Source organism: Mastigoproctus giganteus, chromosome 8, assembly GCF_048544385.1.
Source record: "Mastigoproctus giganteus isolate SK-2022 chromosome 8, ASM4854438v1, whole genome shotgun sequence".
Lineage (NCBI taxonomy): Eukaryota > Metazoa > Arthropoda > Arachnida > Uropygi > Thelyphonidae > Mastigoproctus > Mastigoproctus giganteus.
In genome coordinates this window covers 10,080,330-10,100,268 of record NC_143582.1, presented here as the reverse complement: position 1 = coordinate 10,100,268, position 19,939 = coordinate 10,080,330, and the positions used below count along the sequence as shown (strand labels likewise).

Genomic DNA, 19,939 nt, shown 5'->3' with positions numbered 1-19,939 from the left:
TACCACAGCGGGGAGACACTTTGTATCCCCCTGCCGAAACCCCCTCTTTCCTTTCTGATGAGGCATGGGCATGCCTGACCAGACATAGAATCGCCTCCATACTTCTATCTTTCGCTCCTCTATCGCTCCCATACTTCTATCTTTACCCCCCAGTCTTCTGTCTCCCCTCCTATTCTATCTATGTACAATGCAAACGCCCCACACACTAAATTTAACAACACTCAAAATGATCTTCGCCCAATCTTGGCCTATCCATCTATGTGATATCAACCCCCCCCCCCGGCGGTGTGTATGGACCTACAATGTATTTTTTTTTTTTTTTTTTTTTTTTTAGCTCCTAGCCGCCGAAATCTCAGGAAATTAAGCGGCAGGACCTGCCGGAGTAACTAAATCTACTGGGTTCCTGGTCTGCCTCCACGGGACGAAGGTGGGGCAACGTTGGGCTCCAGCGGCTAAATGACCAGATGAACAACGGTACACGACATTACACAAGTACATTACACACACACACTTAAATCTCTGGCATTCCCATAATGAAAGCAACGCGGAGATGGGGGGGAAACCCCTGGTGCCGCATGACATCAATATACCTTACAACAACACACACCAGACGAACAAACAACGTATCCAAAATCGTCTTCGTAGTTCTCCCCGGGACTATTGTACTTACTTATTAACAGGACACGGTGCTTTACACAGCAAGCTAACAAATACACTGGGAATAGCCAACAATCCGTTTTGTGCATGTCGATCACAGGAGACCTGGGACCACCTGATGTATGACTGCCGACTCTATGAGGACCTCCGGGGTATATTCATCACTGAGCTACAGTTTATACCTAAAGACATAGAGCACCACATCCTAGAGAGTGACATCACCTACACAGCATTCTCCAAACATGCTCAAAGTCTCTTCACAAGAAGGCCGAACCTGCTGCAACCACCAAACCCACTTGACTAGACAGAAACTTGCTACCATGAAAACTACAGTGCAACAAACCCAAGCAGCAATGACTTGTTGCCTGGACAGAGGCACCTGACCACAATAGGATAGGATGATGCCCTCACAAAAATCAGAGCATACCATATTAAGACATATCCATCTCCGGATGTGATTCAAATTCGGAGGAGACTGGCTACAGAACGCAACGAAGCCTGGAGAGATCTCCACTTCCCTGACAAGTCATCACGATATGTGACTAACTGAAACACGACTACTGGATGACCAACAGATCCAACCAGTAAACTCCACTTCCCGGACAAGAGTGATGAAACGCGACAAACACTGGACTTGACTACCACTTGCAAAGACTACAATCAAGACAGAATGGACGGGACCTGAATCTCATGAACGACAACTACCTGATCAGACATCTGTGGAGGCTAGACGGATACCGCTGGACTTGACAGTGCAGCTCTGCTGCAAAGTGCCTTATTGGCGATCTAAATCGAGCTCCCTGTCTCTATTTACTTTATATCCTCCTCCCCGGCGGGGGGAGAGACTGTTCTCCGTCTCCTCCCCTCCCTGCCACCCCTCATTTCCTCTGGTGGGGCCTAGGTAGACCCCACTGACCACTGGGGTCGTCTTCTCTATGGCCCCCAATCTTCTGTCTTTTCCGCAATCTTCAGTCTCCCTCCCCCACTCTCCCTATACACCAAAGTATGCCCTAAACAGCAAAATTGAACCTCGCACAACTTTTGGCTACCAATTCTAGCGTTTCCCCCTTTTTATTTTATTTTTTTTTTATTATTATCATTTATTTATTATTTTTTTATATTTATTTATTTATTATTATTATTTTTTATTTATTTATTATTATTATTTTTTAAGGTCCTAGCCACTGAAATCGCAGGAAAATAGGTGGCAGGACCCGCCAGAGTACTCTAGCATCAGTGGTACACCCGATCAGCCTCCCCGTGGCACAGTGTGGTAACGTTGGGTACCACTAGGGGCTTGGCAGCTAATAGACCGGAGGAATGAAGGGCAGAACAGAACACATGATGAACCCCACACACCTTCAAATCTCTGGTCCAATACAATGTACACTCCGCGGAGATGGGAGAAATCCCAAGGGGCCATTAGACACTAACATACCTTACACCCAAAGTGGGGTATACATGCGTGAAATTAATTACTTTTGATATTTCAAGGGATGTATAAAAACTGGCCTTGAGATAAATACCTAGACAATGGCCAAAGTTTACACACCTTTTATAAATTATACAGACTTTACTGTTAACATATTATGAATTTAAAAATAAATAATAAAAACATCTGTCTGCGTCCTTGTACTCATTAATAAAATTCTAATCATATTTTCTAAATATATGGAAAGAAGTCATTGTTTCGAGTTTCGCAGGAGCCCTTTAACTTAAATAAGAAGGAAAAAGTTTTTTATTATTATTATTTTTTTATCTATTCTTTTTTTTCCCTTTAATTTTCTGCCAAGCTCGGAGCCCGATGGGTCCAAGGCCGGCCTTGGTCATCTGACTTACTTTTGTGTTGAGACCAATTACAAAGACATGATGAGTTCCATCATTCGTGTCACTCATCAATGGATGAGTGACACCATTCGCGTATCTATTCAGTCAACCTACATGAATATATATTCTCTCACTCACTCAGATACCTTGCACCATATGGCTAATAATAATAATATCCTTATTATTTCAAAATTTAACTTTTTGATTACAAACCACTTCAAGTAAGATCCAGCGAATTATTGAAACACATTCATCGTCAAACAAATTCTATGCACACTAAATCAGAGCAGAGTACAATTACGACAGATATTCGGAAAATTTAACAGTTACCCTTTGGCTGTTCTCTAGGAGACCAGAATAAGCTGTAGGCACCACATTATTTGTACTGCTTGTTCAAATGGATTAGATAGTTTGAACAAAAAAGAGGAAGTTGATATTACATGCCATATCCATGACATGGTGAGAGCCAAAAAACCAGGATGATGGGTGTAACTTTTATAATGTGAATGTAACTGGATTCTCGGCGAAAAATAAGCACAAGATTGTTTATCAGAACCTGAATTCAGCGATGAGTCTAAACCATCACATGGCAGTATGTAAGTTCCAGTACCTCCACAGTATGGACCAAGTTCTCTAGAAGACGAATTCTTGACCATACATCCTATGAAGAGGCATCAGAGCTGTTCACTGAAGTTGAGTATAATGACTTTAGATTTAGATCTCTCTCTCAAAAGATAAAGCCGAACTTCTGACCTCCAGATTATAGCAGAAACACTTTTAAGAAGAATGTCAAAGTATCTCACTATGAAACGAAGTTCTGGCGTGGTTCTTTACAGCAAATCTTCTGTGTTACTGCCATATCAATAGAATTTTTGGAGAATTGTCAAAGTACACATTACATTTGAATGGCACCTCTTCACTGACTCCTTACAGCAAAGTTTGAAAGCTGTCATCTTGCATTATAAGATCTTAAAGCCGACCATCCCTATTGCCCTCTCTGTTCATCTAAAAGGGATATACCATTACGTGAAGATACTACTCGAAGCAATTTAATACAGTACTCATCAATGGAATACCTGCGATGACCTCCAAGTCATCGCAAGGCGCCTCAGTAGCCAGGTGGGAAGGAGCAGCAGTGCGTACCACACGCTTCTTGATTAGACCGGGGTTCGAGCCCGTCACCACCAAATATGGAGGATGCGGAAAGGTCAGGGAATGACCACCGCATATTCCGGAGCAATATGGCCTTAGTTGCTAATGCTCCTAAAAACCAAACAACAACAACAACCAAGTCATCGCAGATATTCCATCTCAAACTCTAAAACTTATTTGGAAAGGGAAAAAAAAGGGGGGGAAAGCAGTTTCTATAACGCATTTAGAACATCAGACTTTTTCGCCAACTGTCAGAAACAGAAGAAAATATTCTGGACACCTTTCACTTCAAAAGTAATCGTTCGAAGTTTTTCTAAAGTGTTATTTATTTATTTAATTTTAAACAAAAAGTACAGCATTTTCATTTAAGGGCATATATAAATAATTCTGTATACCCTTAATAAAAAAAAAAAAAAAACCAACAACAAAACGTGTGTGGTATGTTTTTCGAACTCAGAGACCTTGAAAAATCCCTGTCAATTTGAAGAACATCAGCGAATAAGAAAATTTATGTCTCTTGTTGTGCCATCCGTGAAAATGTCAGCAGGTCACTCTTCTTTTAGCAACCATCTATAAGCCGCATTAGCTAGCCTCTTGCTTGGCGACAGATAGCTGTATAAAGTGCCATGTTTCCACCAAGGAATTCCCTCAGTCTGACTCGCTTCAAGAAACTTCAAAACTGTTTATCCTCTTAAAGAAGCGGAGATGTCTTTCAGAAAGTTTCACCATAAACGTATTTATCATCGTAAATAGAACCTGTATCTGACGACATTTTGAAACAGTTCTTTCACGTCTAGGAAGGATTTTGAAAGTGCCTTCAAGGAACAAAATAATTATTTGCTGTTCAAAAGCCACTAACTGATTTCCGATCTATATACTACACCTGAGTATTTTACTCAAAAAGTTAATAATTATATTAAATTATTTAATATATTTCTTGGTGATGAACATCATATATATATACATATGAAATATTTACTTGTTGATTAAGTCTCATAACTATATTAATCACACTGAGAAAAAAAAAAAAAAAAACAGAAAACTGTGATGAGAACGTCATGTCCTTATATATAAACTAAAAAAAAATGTAGTTGAAAAGATTATTGTACATTTAGGACATATCCTCATTGTGTACCTAGCAAAGAGCAAGCCTAGGTTTGCTAATTACCGCATGGATCTCATAGTTGACGACCCTTCGCAACGGGTTGCCTCGGTATTGAAATACTTTAAATGAACAACACTTCTCCAATGAAGATGTATATTGCTATTTATTTAAAGTGTATGACACTACCCAGATCATGGTCTCGATCCTGACTGGGGTCTCCTCGGTATAACTATGAACTCGGTTTAATTCTGAGTTTCCCAGTTTAGTTATGAATAATGTGAACACCTGAGCAACCTAGCCAAGAGATATATCCATAACATGCGAGATGGTACAGCAGGTACTTCTCCATTGGAGAAATTCTTTTTATTTAAAGTAGTGCAATACAAAGGAAACTCGTGGCGAAGTATCCTCACAATGAGACAATGTATTGCATTCCCCATCTAAGGGGACCCACAGACATTTGTCCAACTCCATCTAGGATCTCTGTGTAGGTGGTTTACATAACCTCTGTATAACGGGTCTGACGTGTTGTGTACAGTTGTTCATGCGAGGCCTCTTCGCTACCAGGGAGCAGCCATCATCTGGAAAACTGCTGCCCATTGCTGCTCAGGCACGTGGAGTCGGGCCTCCGTCCCTGTCTTTAACAGCATCCAATGGAGGTAATGCGCTAAACCAGTGGATGCTAAATTCACATACACAAGTTGCCCAGACCTGCGTACTGGAAAGAAAAAAAAAAAAACTCTACCTCTGTTCTTGCCAATTAAAGCAGGATAAGTCATTCACAGGAGGAAGTGCAATACCTGTGGAAGCCAGTTATATATTTTTAGATGATTATCATCTAAAATATAATAACACAATATGAGACTGGTCGGTTGGCCCATTAGAAGCTGAGGCTATAGTGCGTAAAATGGTATAATATAAAATAAAATTAATTAATATAATCTAAGCAGTTATTAGATAACCTACAGAAGCATCGTAAACGAGACTTCATTAATCAATATATGTGATAAATCATCGTCCAATAATGTGACTGAGTGCACAGATACGTAAAAGACAGACGGCATTCTTTATTAAAAAGATGAACATTCGATTAAAATGGGGCAAATTGTTAAAAATGTATCACAGAATCCGCAGATAGGATGATCATTAGCCCTTAGCGGATATGAATGCATGAAGTAACAATGTCCAATGAGAAAGCAAACATGGACAACTTCCTCCAAGAACCCACCGCTGATTGCACTTTAATAATTACAGGCTTGATTTGGTAATTATGAATTATTTGTGGTGTGCCCATATCAACATTCATGCCATTGTGAAAGTAATTTGTCATGGATGATCTAAATTTAAAATGACAAGGGCCAAATCAACTTATCAACTTATTCTTGTCAATATCAGGAGCTCTGAATCAACTGCAATTGTTCGTAACTCAACTGAAAAAACATTGCACGGTACATTTTCCAACACTGAAAGAACTGAAACCAAAATCGATAGTGGAGTATGATGCAGAGTGTTCCAATCTTTTGAATCAATTTCAAAAGAGGTTTCAAGATTTACAAAATCATGAACTCAAGGTTGTATCTATTTTGGAATTTTATAAATTCCATATAGATACTGAAAAATCCGATTTTGAAGAATCGTGCATTGAAAATTGAATCAGTTTTCTACCACTTACCGATGTGAACAGTTTTTCTGAACGTTATTTTTAGCCAAGAACCACTTGAGTGATAGACTTACGTGCTTAATTATGAATTTGTAAAATTTAGGATTCATTTTTTTTTTTTTCACAGCAAAGATGCATCCTACAGGTTCTCATGCACTTGCAATTCGCCCCTGGTACTATAAAGTTCCCCATCCTTGATTTAAAGAATTGCGTAGCTACGTGTTTGGTGCTTCTTAGGACACTCGCAGTTTTACCCTACGGCGTTAATATCACGAAGTTACTTGATTTAGGAACCCTTAAACATGCTACATAAAAATTTTCCATTAGAGAAGCAATCTTACCTTACGTCGATGCCAGCCTCTTTTAAAGATTGCCCCTGGGACTTACTGATAGTCATACTCTGAGCGGCAATCGCAGGCTTTAAAATTCAAAAGGATAGTCTGATTGGGATGCATGGAATAAATAAATACAGTCAGCTGTGGCGCCTTCTTCCAAGGTTTTGTTCCAATGGCTGTCATCTTCTAGTAAACTGGGCGCCTAAAGGGCAGAATGAAAAGTCGGATGGATGACACCATCAGCAGTTTCGGAAACTGAAAAGAATGTTGGCCCTCGAACTGTGTGTAGCAGCGAACGAAGATGGTAACATTCAGAATTACTGGGATGAACCGTTTAGACTCTGCCTAAAATTTGGTCTTTTTTCGAGTCAGTATAACCTTCTACATTATTCCCTTGCTTTCTCCGAACAAATCTGTTTTTGCTTCAGGCATAATATGAAAGAATTTCATAATACAGAAGTGGGATCCACCGTGTGGACTCTAAGTCACCCACCTTGCATAATTCGAAAAAAGCAATAAGGGATAATAATGAGCAAAAAGGACGACGCATTCCCATTTCAATGCCAATATTCTAACATTATTCAATACAATCCAGAAGAGAAACTGCTTTACACATTCTACAAATACTGAGAAACGTATTAGAAACTAATGGCATTAAATTTTTTCATCAATACTTAATTTTTTTTTTTTTTTTTTTTTGATTTGGTAGTTGTTGGCGCATCGGCTTCTGTGGCCATATTGCACCTCCCAAGGTTTTTGCAGTACTTTGATCCAAGCCCGAGGCGGGAATCGAACCCGCGACCTTTGGGTTGCCGGGCAGGTACTTTACCCACTCGGCTAGCCCGGTCGGCCAAATAAAAATAAAAAACTTAATGCACCGCTTTCAAAAGTACGGTGCATGGATCTATAACAGTTAGCATTAGCAGGGGCTGTTGTTATTGTAGTAAGAGTTTTAGGAGCATCGGCAACTGAGGCCATTAGCTCCGTATATAATGTCTGTAAATTGCATGTGTTCTGTGGTCGATTTTCTGTTTGCTGGACGAAAAACCCGAGTTTCCGGGAAGGAAAACCATGCTACCCTCGCCTGAGACCATTAGTAGCGGCAACTGATGCATGCAAGAAAACAAGCTTATAAAGCACCGGCAAAAAAAAACAAAAAAAAAAAACACCTTTCTACATCCATCCATCACCTACACCTTATACTACTCTTTTGTTGCCTTCACCAACCTCGTTGCCCTTCTCCGCAACCCATTTCAGCAGATCTACATTTTTTTTTAAATGACACCACCAGACCTGTATGCAGTACTCAAGATGCGGCCTAACCATTACCTCGTACACTGGTCTCTGTCAGCAGAGTTTCTGTATATCATTGATAAAACTCATGAGCTATTGCCCTCGTGGGTAGCACAGTTGGTGTAATCACCGTCCTCCCCACACCGGGTGGAAAAGTTCAGTTGGAAACTTGTCAATGACGCGAGGAATTTATGGCTCTTTTTCACAACGTGGTTGAGTTATATTAATAGTATTCGCCATACGGTGCAAGGAAGCCACAGGCTTTTTCTGCACTGGCAAAAAAAGTAGACTAGAAAATACAAATTATATGTTTCCCTCCTCATATTGGTAACTATCCAGTTAACTTTTGAATTTATTAAAACTGTCAGCCTCAACTACCTGCGAGGACAACTTGTACCTGCAACCAACAACATGCTGACTAAAAGGAAACTTCCTGCAATCTAATCTAAGTCTCAACCCCTGTAATTTGAATTTATGGCCGCTAGTTCCAGAATTATTTATAACAGTGAAAATTCGTTCATTCCTTTTACTAACCCCTCTCAGAGCCTTTTAAACCTCAATCAGGTCATCTTTGAGGTACCTGGATGCAAAGCTCTGTAGCCCACTTAATCGGAGTCTTCCTTCGTACTTGTCGATATCACCATTCGAGTTGACAGTCTTTAAAACTTTAAGCTCAATGTGTTTTTTCAGATGACGTCTGCATACTTGAACACAGTATTCCAAATGTGGTCTTACAATTGCCTTATACAGTGCGATTATGACCTTATATCTGCAGAATAACGTTCGATAAATCATCGATTGGAGACAATAGGTGTCCTTGGCTGCCTGTTTACACTTTCAGAAAACTTCATATCTGCCCATATCCTAACTACTCCCAGATCCCTTTCTTCCTCCACTGCTTTTAATTCAACCACACTAAGTGTATAATATATCTTGGGGTTGTTATTCCCAAGTGCATTTAGCAGTATGAGTTAGTCGGTCTCGGGCGAGGGTAGAATGGTGTTTTCTTTCGGAACTTTAGTTTTTCGTCGAGCAAACAAACCACAGAACCCACTCAATTTTTACTGACATTATATACCGAGCAATATGGTCTAAGTTGCTGATGCGCCTAAATCCCTACAACCAATCAACCAAAAGCTGTCCTGGCAGCCTGTCCGCACTGCTCAGAGAACTCTATATCTCACTGCACAATTATCAGCAGGTCTCTTCCATTTTCCTCTATGCCGAGTGTAGTACCACTCATCTGGAATTACTGTTACTCATATGGAGTACCTTCATTTCTAATGTTTGACTGCCATTTCTCAGCCATTTGCCTAATTTCTCTAGATCTTATTGCAGTACCTTACTCTGATTACTGCCATTAATCACCCTGACAACCTTTGTATCATCTGCAACTTAGACATTACGCCTGATTTATCCTCATTAATAAATATAAAAATCAACAATGGGCCCAGAGCCGAACCCCGGAGGACTTCACTACTAAGATTAGTACACGAAGAGCAATGTTCGTTAATAACCGCTGTGTATTCTTCCACTCAACCATCCCTTTATCCAGAGCACAAACTCGCCTTTAATGCCAAACTGCTCCAATTTGTACAGAAGTCTTATGTGCAACAGTATCAAAAGCTTTCCTGGAATCCAGATGTATGATATAAAATTTATCTTTGCATCCACCTCCTTTGTTACTACATTATAGTATCCAATCAGACTTCAGAGAAGATCGTCCCCCTAAAAAATCCAGGCTGTGTCTGCAGTAAAGTGCATTCCTGTTTCGATGGTCCTGAATTACTTCCTTAACCAGTGACTCCATTATTTTCCCGAAAGTATAAGTCAAGTTTACAGATCTGTAACTACTCATGACACCTTTTAGTCCAGCAAGAATTTTTCAGGTTTCCATGGGGGGGGGGAATCGTACAAAGTTTGAACGCAAGCTTTGTACAGCAAATATATGTGATTCACCAAGCACGTTTGAAAGAGTGGGGAAATCGTGCCATTAGTTCAAAAGGATCTTTGAGTTAAACAATAACAGGGATATCAAAAGCAACGAGGGTAAGCATCAAGTCCTAGAGGCTTAATCGTTGGATGCTTTATCAGCAATTTGTTGCTGTATGCAACACACACGTTTAAGCTTTGTCCAAATACTTTTCGTAAGATAGTGAATATTAACAATCTGTGGGTGTAAATATATACACACAGATTTTTGTCGATAAAAATCTACAGTAAAGTATCTTTATTCTACACTAACATGGATCCATTACTTGACAACGATACAGTGGAAGATCAAGTATAGAAAATTGGGGGAAACTCTGCTTCAGTTGACTCTGACGTTTATTCTTAAAGCGGTTTTTAGGAAACATTTTTTACAGGAATCTCAGTTTAGTGTTATGATTCGATATTCTATTGAATAAAACAAAATTCATGTGTATATGCTCAGTGTACAAAACTTGGAATGTATTTCTATTGATTATAAAACTAAACAAGTTATAAAAGTAAATAACAATTCTTAATTTTCAAAAATTTTTAATTGCTGGAATATTTTATCTTGTAAACGAAATAAATCGCAGTCCTTACCTCAACCTGCGAGAAAAAAAAGCGAGTAAAAACATAACAAAAGAAAGGATACATTCTCATATATCCGCCTTTGGTTCCAATAGCTAAAAGACGCTGAACAGGGTCGAATCCCACGGCAGTTGGTTGATAGGGGAATCCATGTCGAACGGTCTGTAAAAAAGGATAGTTTGGGTAACTATTAAAATTAATTTTCTTTTTCAGTTATGTCTTACTGTAAATTTTAATGCAGTTCTTTTATCATCTGAACAATTGCTAAAAGTAAAGCACTTGAGAAAAAAAATGCACTTGATTTCCGAATTGGCATAAAAATCAAATGTTGTTGTTGAGGGGTTTAGGAGCATCAGTGACCAAGGCTATATAATGCTCCGTATATACTGTGTGTACATTGCGTCGATTCTCTGGTCGATTTTCTGTTTGCTGGAAGAAAAACGCGAGTTTCCAGCAGGGAAAAAAAAAAAAAAAAAAAAGGACATGCTACCCTGGCATGAGACCAACTAACTCAGCCACGTTGTGAGAAAGGCCCACAAAAATACCTCAAGTCATCGACGGGATTCGAAATCAGGTCTTTTCCACCCAGAGTGGGGAGGATGGAGATTCTACCAACTGTGCTACACACGAGTGGATTCAAATATATACATAATCTTTATTGCACACAGGGTCGGCCAAAAACAACTACCCATTTTAAAAATGAAATTACTATTGTGCAAATTGGAAAAGACATTGTGTTATTACAGTTTATATGCATCAAATCTTTTACGTTGCACTCCTCAGTGTTTGAAAATGACGTCCCTCAAATGGCCACCACCATTGCTAACAATTCTGTCGTTATCCATTACTCTGTATAATGTTTCTGATGGTATTCTTTCAATTTCTTCACAAATGTTTTGCTTCAATTGGTCAAGACTTTGGATATTAAGAAATTCCATAAAAAGAAATCGCCAACCAATTTATATCACCAAAAGGGACAAGGATATGGGAACATTTCCATTAAAGTGTCCATGGAAAGTCTTGCGGTGTGTGTCGTAGCACTGTCCTCTTAAAAATAGAAAATTCGTAAGCTGACTCCACTTTTCGTGAAGATCTCTTACAAATGATTACAGCATTTTTACATATCGGGCTGAAGTTACTGTGCCAGCTGGACCATTAGCATTTTCATAAAAGCATGGATCAATTATTTCGAAAGCATATACCCACATCAAAAAGTGATGTGGTTGTTATTCAAGGCGATGCGGATTTCAGGCTGCCCAATATCTAAAATTTTGCTTATTCAAACCCATTCAAATGACACTGTGCCTTGTCACTCAGCACAGTCGATATAATCATCATACCCATACAGAGCGGAAAACAGTGGCGTACATCCAGGTGTCATAGTAAGGGGAAACATGGCGACTAGGTCCTAGTATCATCGTAAGGGGGCATGGTGACTAGGCTTTTTAGTTATTTTTTTTTTTTAGAACGCCTCCTCAGTTCTTTTTCTTTAATTTCAAATTTTTGGTTAAGAGGGCATATTCCCCCTCTGCCCACCCCTGAATACGCCCCTGGTGGAAAATGTCAGGTTTCAAATCCAGTCAAAGACGAAAGGAATGGGCTTTTCCTAAGGTGGCGAGTTAGTCGTTTTAAGAAGAAAATGACTAATTTTTCTGCCAAAACCTCGAAGTTACTTCTACGGCACACACACACAAAGACAAAGAAAGCTTGCTTGAGTGATAAAAAACAATGGGCAATCTGAGGATTTCCCATTGTTTTTATCTATTGTTTTTTACCTATCAAGTACGGAGAAAATATGAAAGATTTGAAATTGTCGAATTAGGAGTAAGTCGAATGAAATTTGAAATTGTCGAATTCAAGACTCTTCCAAATTGTCGAATTTGGAAGAGTCTTGAATTTCGCCCCAAGTATGATAGTAGGGAGTAATTGAGAACTTTGTCAGTAAAATTCAATCCTGAAAATATTGTCCAACGCTCAAGGTGTAGAGTTTTTCGCAGCATGGTCTATCTTTGATATTGTCGAGGGACTGTCAGATGGGCTGGGAAACTTAGTTTGGTAACTGCAGGACGATGAAGTTGATTCTTGTACTGCTTCTATTGTTATATGCAGAAGCCTGGAAGCAAGATGTCAGTAATTACAAGTCGTGCTGGAGTCTCAGAGGAAAAGTAAATATAGTATCTTGCACTGGCAGAATTGATTGCATTTCAGTGGCACTGTCGCAATGTATAAATCTATTTGATTGTTATGCCTTCGTTTCGCCACAAAATGGCGAAAGAAAGGAGAAAAAGTCAAATAGAAAACAAAGTTGGATCATCATTCAGAAACGTAGCGATATATCTATGCATGGTAAGCGTTTATTACATAATCCAAGGCAGTTTTCTTTGTGATAGGTGGATAACGAAGGCTTTTCTTGTAAAATTAATTTTTAATTGTAGCTGTCATGCAAGAAGCTGAGAAAACAGAACGTTGCTCCTAAGCGGATTAGAACCACCAACCTATGGAACTACGACTACCATCTGCCCATTAAGCTACCGATGGATCAAGTTGCAACCTGCAATAGATAAAGGTTGAACAATACTAGTTAAGTTGTTGTCCTATAAAGGAAAAGAACGTAAATGTTTCTTTCAGTTGAATGTTTGCGAAATCACCATTTAATTAGCAACTGATTTGTGGAATGGATGCCAGAAAAATTACTTCGCAAAGTATCCATGCGGTGGAATCATTCTTGAAACAGTTCCATAGTAGAGTACCATAATATTCGGGTTTACCTTTTTTTTTTTCTTTCTTTTCCTTACTAGAAATGGCTGAGTTTTATACAATAAATTTTATGATAGTTATATTAGTAATTCTTGAATGCACTATTAATCAATGTGTAAATATCATGTATTAATTTTAATTGATATTATATAAATGATTCCACTGCATAGAAGGAAAAATAATAGAACAAGTAATGAAATTTAAATACTTCGGCACAAAAAATAACTGGGTAATAGAGTTGTGTACGAAATCAAAGAATACTGGACAAATTCACAAACTAAGCGAATATTGCTAACAAAACAGCTGGATATTTAAATAGAACAATAACTAATTTAATAACAATAACCGTGTAGTACCACGCTCAGGGTAATGGAGAATAAAAAAAGACGTGGAAGTAACTGTGTAGTCAGATATGAAGTTCTCTGAGCAGTGCAGACAAGCTGCCAGGACAGTTCATTGGGTTTTGTCAATGATATACAGGAACTATTGAACCTGTGACGATCACCTACACCTAGTCTTTTTGCCTGCTGCATTTTTTTTTTTTAACTTCTGATGTCTATTGCTATAAACTTTGTTTTTATTTCAAGCGTATGTAGGTTCAATTATGTAAATATCTCGGGTCGAACACGCATATCTTCTTGTACATGTGGTTCCTCGCACCTCAGTATGTAAATCTCTCACCCTCCTGGTACACTGCCGTCCCGGGGTGTCCCACAGCTTCTTGTGGTTAATAAACGGATAATAATAACAACAACAACAACCACTACCCTGTGTACTTGGTAGCAATACCCGTCACGAGGTGGAAACCCCAATCAGGGAGAAATAATATAATAACTTTGCTAGCCGGGATAAAAAGGTGATCATCCCCCATTCTATAAGTCAGTGGTCCGACCATACCTTGAGTACTGGACGCCTCATTTTAGGAAATACGTGGATCCGTTGGAATGGGTGCAGAGAAAGGCTACGAGATTGGTGAAGGGAAAAAATGGGTGGTCTTCCCAAGAATAGCTTCAATTCTGTAAATTGCAGCGTCTGGAGAATAGGATTCTGGTAAGAGATATGACTGAGGTGTTTAAGGGTATGAATGGATTTTGCAAACTCAATGCTGATGGTATTCTTCCTCTTGCTCATATTACAAACGAGGGGCCATAAATTCAAATTGAGGAAGGTTGGTTGCATGATAGATCTGCGAAAATTTACTCCCATCTGGTGTTGCAGAGGGGAGGTAATTTGAATAAAATTCAAGAACTAGACACACTATTAGAGGAGAGGGACAGATGATATGGGAAATGTTGCCCTTTTTTTTTTTTTTTTTTGGCAGATTCTGTATAATCTTGCTTTCTTGTGTCATTGCCGTAGCCGAGTGGTCAAGCACGCGGGTGCATAAGTACACGTGCCTTTAGTGACCGGGGTTCAAGCCAGTGACTGCTTGAATACGGTGCTGTTTCTTGTATTCTCTCTACCTTGTGAACTCCTCTGACTGTGTGGTCGTTCCGGAGTATAAACAGAAAATTTATTTGTCACTAACACTAAGTTAGTTAATGTTCGCATTACATTACATTTCAGGCGCTTTAGCAATAGTAATAATTCATGATTTAAAAAAAAAAAAAGCAACGACTTATGTAAGAAGTGAGAATATTTTTATTCTGCGTATGCGCCATATTGTCTATTCATTCCGGCAACCAGTGCTTCCGCTATAATACACGGATAGCCAAAATGATATGAATGAAAAAAAGTAAATAATTGCTGGTTTTCTATCGATCTGATTTTAATGAAATTTGGGCAGTGTGGACAAATCTTTCTAATAGGTTCGAATATAAAATTTTATATAAGTCCATGCACTGGGAGTTGAGTAATTACATGCGGACGGACATGGTGAAGACAATTGAATAGAGGCATTATGCAGATAAGCTAACACGCCTAAAACCTAAGAAAATAAACAAACAAGAATATATAGGTCAATTATAAGGCCTATTTGGACATACGGATGTCAACAGCAGAACAGAAACAAAAAAATTGGCTAGGAAATGAAGGTAATACATAAAATTATCCAGATATTACGAAACAAAATTAGGAGTTCTACAATAAGTAATGAATGCGAAATTGAACCTATAAAAAATTGGATAAAAGGTGTACTAAAAATGGAATGGATATGTCAACCGAATACAAAACACAAGAGTAGTAAAAATGAATAAATAAAGGCAACAAAAAGAAAGGTGAGTTTAGGAAACTCCAAATTAAAGTGGAAAGATGCAGTCAATCTTGAAAAAACAAATGGAACAAGCTGCAAGATTGTTGAATTTATTATGTAGTGTCCAAGGCCGCATTTAGGCATAAGCCACATAAGTTATGCCATGAGGCCTCACTGTTTTTGGCAGAGGAATGACTCCCCGTTTCCTTTTGTGAAGGTATTACATATTTTGGAGCCTCTTCAAATCGTTGAAGAACTCATCATATTGAAAATCAAGCCCTGATTTAGAATGCGATCCACCACTGAAATCAAACTCGCCTGTCTATAGTTACCCATCACCTCTTCAACACTGTAATACTCAATTCACAATATTAACCGAGTTAAAAAAGCACTTTGATTTCAATTGCCTTTTTTATGGGTGAAAACTGAGTTGGTCAAAAATTACGAAAATTGATAATGTAATATATGTTTAATCTCTTCTTTCAAAGGAATGCCTTTAATAAAAGGTTTTGCCGACCGGGCTAGCCAGGTGGGTAAAGTGCCTGCCTAGCAACCCAAAGGTCGCGGGCTTGGATCAAAGTACTTCAAAAACCTTGGGATGTGCATTATGGCCACAGAAGCCGATGCGCCAACAACTACCAAAAAAATAAAATAAAATAAAAGGTTTTAAAAACAATTCACATATTCTCTCCAACTTGCCTCATAAAACTAATGGAAACACATATTTATGGCAGATTCTAACACAAGTTCACTGCATAAGGATTGTCAAGTTTACTTAGTCTTATAAACATGAACTTCCATGAAAAATAAATATTTACCGTTCTATTGAAAAAGAAAAGAAACTGGCTGTAGAGGCATCCTGCACAGCAATGGTCATGTACTTCACAAAGTGAAAAGAAATGGAAGAGACAGCAAGGATCGAAAGTAAATATTGTTATATGGTAAAACAGCCAGCCTCAGTTGTTTACGTTTTTCAAAACTGGAAAAAACCGTTCCTGTAATGGAAAGAACTGTCACTGCTAAAATGAAATAAAGCAGAGAGAGTTCATTACATATTCTTGCAGCGACACGTTCGATATAGTGGTTGTTGAGAAATGATGTTCAGAAAATGCTCTTTGTATCAACAATAAAGAGCAAACAGAATTTAAGTCGTAAAGAACACACACGTTTTCGTTATAGTGATGTTCTGAATGTTCTCTGAAAGAAGCTTGCTCGTGTATGTATATATTTTATGACTGGAGTAAAAGAACTTATCAGAAAAACAGCATTTTAATACATACAAGTATTGTTTTACACTATTTTATTGAGAAAACTAGAATTGTTAGTACACTGCTCGACAAAATTAACAGAACAAATGTTTTTCGTTAATATTTTCTTGTGAACAGTGTCACCAAGATGAATATTTGATATTATAGGCATGTAAATTCCGAGTATCCAATAGAAATCGATCTATCACCTACAGAGACGAAAATTATGCAAATTATTCATGCCTATATAAACACGAGTTGCGACCACATCACTTCATTCCCATTTTTTGGCTTTCTCAGTGGGATAGCCAAATCTCCAGTACTCGGGATGGCAAAGTCATCAATTTCGAGAGAGAGGAGCCGGTTCTTGTTGCACGACAATGACCCCACCAATTCCGCACTTGTTGAGAAGACATTTCTGACTAAACATGGCACTGTATAGACCAACCATCCGCCCTACTCTCCCGATCTAGCACCAGCGTAATTAGTCCTCTTTCCCAACGTGAAAACTACCATCGAAAGAGATTTCAGTATGTTGATATAAAATAAAACGTATCCACTGAACTGAACATCTCTTTGGAAGCCTTCGCTAACTCTTTTCAGAAAAACTTTTAGAAGGGTGTAATAAATGCATTCAATCAGGTGGTAATTACTTTAAATAAAAATAAAGCCATTTTTGAGCTCCACCCTTTGTTCTTTTTATTGCACCAGTCCACGAACTTTATTGCCACACCTCATAGAAATAAAGGGGGAACAGGTACTAATTAATTATCACTTTCCTTCTTAATTTAAATTTTCAAATGTATTTTTACTTTCTTTCATTAATTTAAAATTTTCTTAATATTAACAATGCAACTTTAATTAATCAAAAGTAAATTCAATACATAAATCTTCCTCTTAATCAGTTCTGTCATTTAATCAAACCTAAAATATATCTTTAAAACTTTCATGGACTGCCTATAATTCTTAATGAAAAGAATTATCATTTTAACAGTATTTCTCCAACCAAACTTTCATTCCTAACACTGAATCAACACAATCTTGGCAATCATTCAATTTAATCTCTTTAAAGTACTATATATAATACTTTCCAATTATTCTTATCTACATTTTGATTTTCACCTCAACTACTTTGCTATTTATTTTCCCTTCACTCTTTACCAATTACTTCTTTATTCCATTCTATATCTCTTTTTTTTTTTTTTTTAGACGCGTTAGCATATATCATAATTCGCCTATTGCCTTCACCATGTCCGTCCGTCCATCTGCATGTAACAACTCGACTCCCAGTGGATGCAGTTTCAGGAAGTTTTATATTTAGACCTATTAGAAAGCTTTGTTGAGCCATATAAATTTAATTAAAATCGGACCAACAGAAATCCGAGAATTAATACTGTATTTTCGTCTATTGGCATGTAATAACTTTTTTTTTTGTTAGTTGTTGGCGCATCGGCTTCTGTGGCCATAATGCACCTCCCAAGGTTTTTGCATTTTACTCTGATCCAAGCCCGACGCGGGATTCGAACCCGCGATCTTTGGATTGCCAGGCAAACACTTTACCCACCTGGCTAGCCCGGTCGGCCATGTAATAACTCGATCTTTGGTGAATGGATTTTCATGAAATCATGTTTAGATCTTTCAGAAAGATCTAAACGTGATTTCATGAAGTTCTCCATTTCAATGGAGTAGTCTCCTCAAACTCCGTTAAAAGCATACCAATAAAAATACAGGTAGTTCTCGACTTTAAGAGTTAATTCGTTCCTAGCGCGCGCTCGTAAAGCGAAAACTCGTAAAGCGGGAATTTATTTCCCCATAGACATAAGGTTATAAATAGGGGTTACGTTCTCAACAATGAAATTAGTTAATGTTTAAACAATGATTGATTTATCGAAAGAAATGAAAACGTAGCCTGTAAAAATCAAGCAAATTATAATAGAGAAATTATTTACGACTTACAAATGTTAAATGCAAGAAGATCGAATTTACTACCCGTTTATAATTCCTTGCAGTAACAGAAAAGCCCTATAAACAGGAAAGTGCAAATTGTTTTTTTTTTTTTTTTTGTTTTATGGTCGTGACCACCATTTCTGGAGGTCGCTCGTATAACACAAATATACATGGCTGTACAGGTCAGAGTGTCGAGTGGGGGCTTCCAGTAGGACTCATCACATTATAATAAAGATTTAGGATGTCAAGTTTTCAAATGGAACCATTCATCGCAGGTGTCAAGGTCCATTGCACAGCCAAGTCCAACACTGTTATTTTGGACAGTTCCAAATTACCTAACCAGTCACAGTACAAGAGAAATTGATTCTCCATATATCGGCAGGGTAATGCACGTTTTAAGTTTAGAAAGAATGAAATGCCTGCCTTAGGAGAAAAATGAAACACGCGTAGACAGGTAGAACTAATTTCACTACATGTAGAGTACCTGAAACAGACCGGTAAGGGTAGAACGGTGATTATACCGAATGGCGCTACGAGTCATATGGAGTTTGTCTAGAACAATATCGGTAGTGCTACAATACCGTGACTCTAAACATACACTGAGTGGACAGAAATCATGGGATACCTACCTAGTAACGGATAGGCACACCTCTCGCCCGGAAAAGGGCGGTCACACGGCGAGGCATTGAGTCCACTAGTTCACGAAAGCATTCCACAGGTATTTCCATCCATGCTTGCTGCACCGCTGTCCATAATTCCGTCGAAATCCTGGATGGAGGATCCAAAGCTCGAACGGACCTTTCCACAGCATCCCAAAAATGCTTCACAAGGTTCATGTCCGGTGAACGGGAAGGACATTCCATGGTGGAAAAATCTGCAGAATGCTCTTAGAACCATGTTCTAGTCACCACAGCTCTGTGGGGAGGCGCTCTGTTGGAAGAGTCCATTGCCCTGTGCGTGCATGATGACCATAAAGGGATGTAGATGGTCTGCAAGGATGGACACGTAACTTGGACCGTTCAGAGATGCGTCAACACGTACCAGAAGTCCCAACGTGTGCCAGTTGAACCCGCCCCAGACCATTACCGATCGTCCACCTACCTGAACAGTTCCTTGCTGACATGACGGGTGCATAGCTTCGTGCGGTTTCCGCGAGATACACACCCTCCCGTCCGCTCGAAATAACTAGAAACGGAATTCATCGGACCA

The 19,939-nt window shown here is 38.6% G+C and overlaps 1 protein-coding gene across 1 annotated transcript in view; it reads right to left on the bottom strand.

Annotated features, from left to right (window-relative positions):
* The window catches only part of LOC150081240 (syntaxin-binding protein 5-like), a 416,184-nt gene that overhangs the window by 326,529 nt on the left and 69,716 nt on the right, over nucleotides 1-19,939 (bottom strand). The window contains exon 3 of the mRNA XM_090379469.1: nucleotides 10,653-10,750. Within this exon, the coding sequence (XP_090235595.1) occupies nucleotides 10,653-10,750 (98 nt within the window). The remainder of the gene's footprint in view (nucleotides 1-10,652; nucleotides 10,751-19,939) is intronic.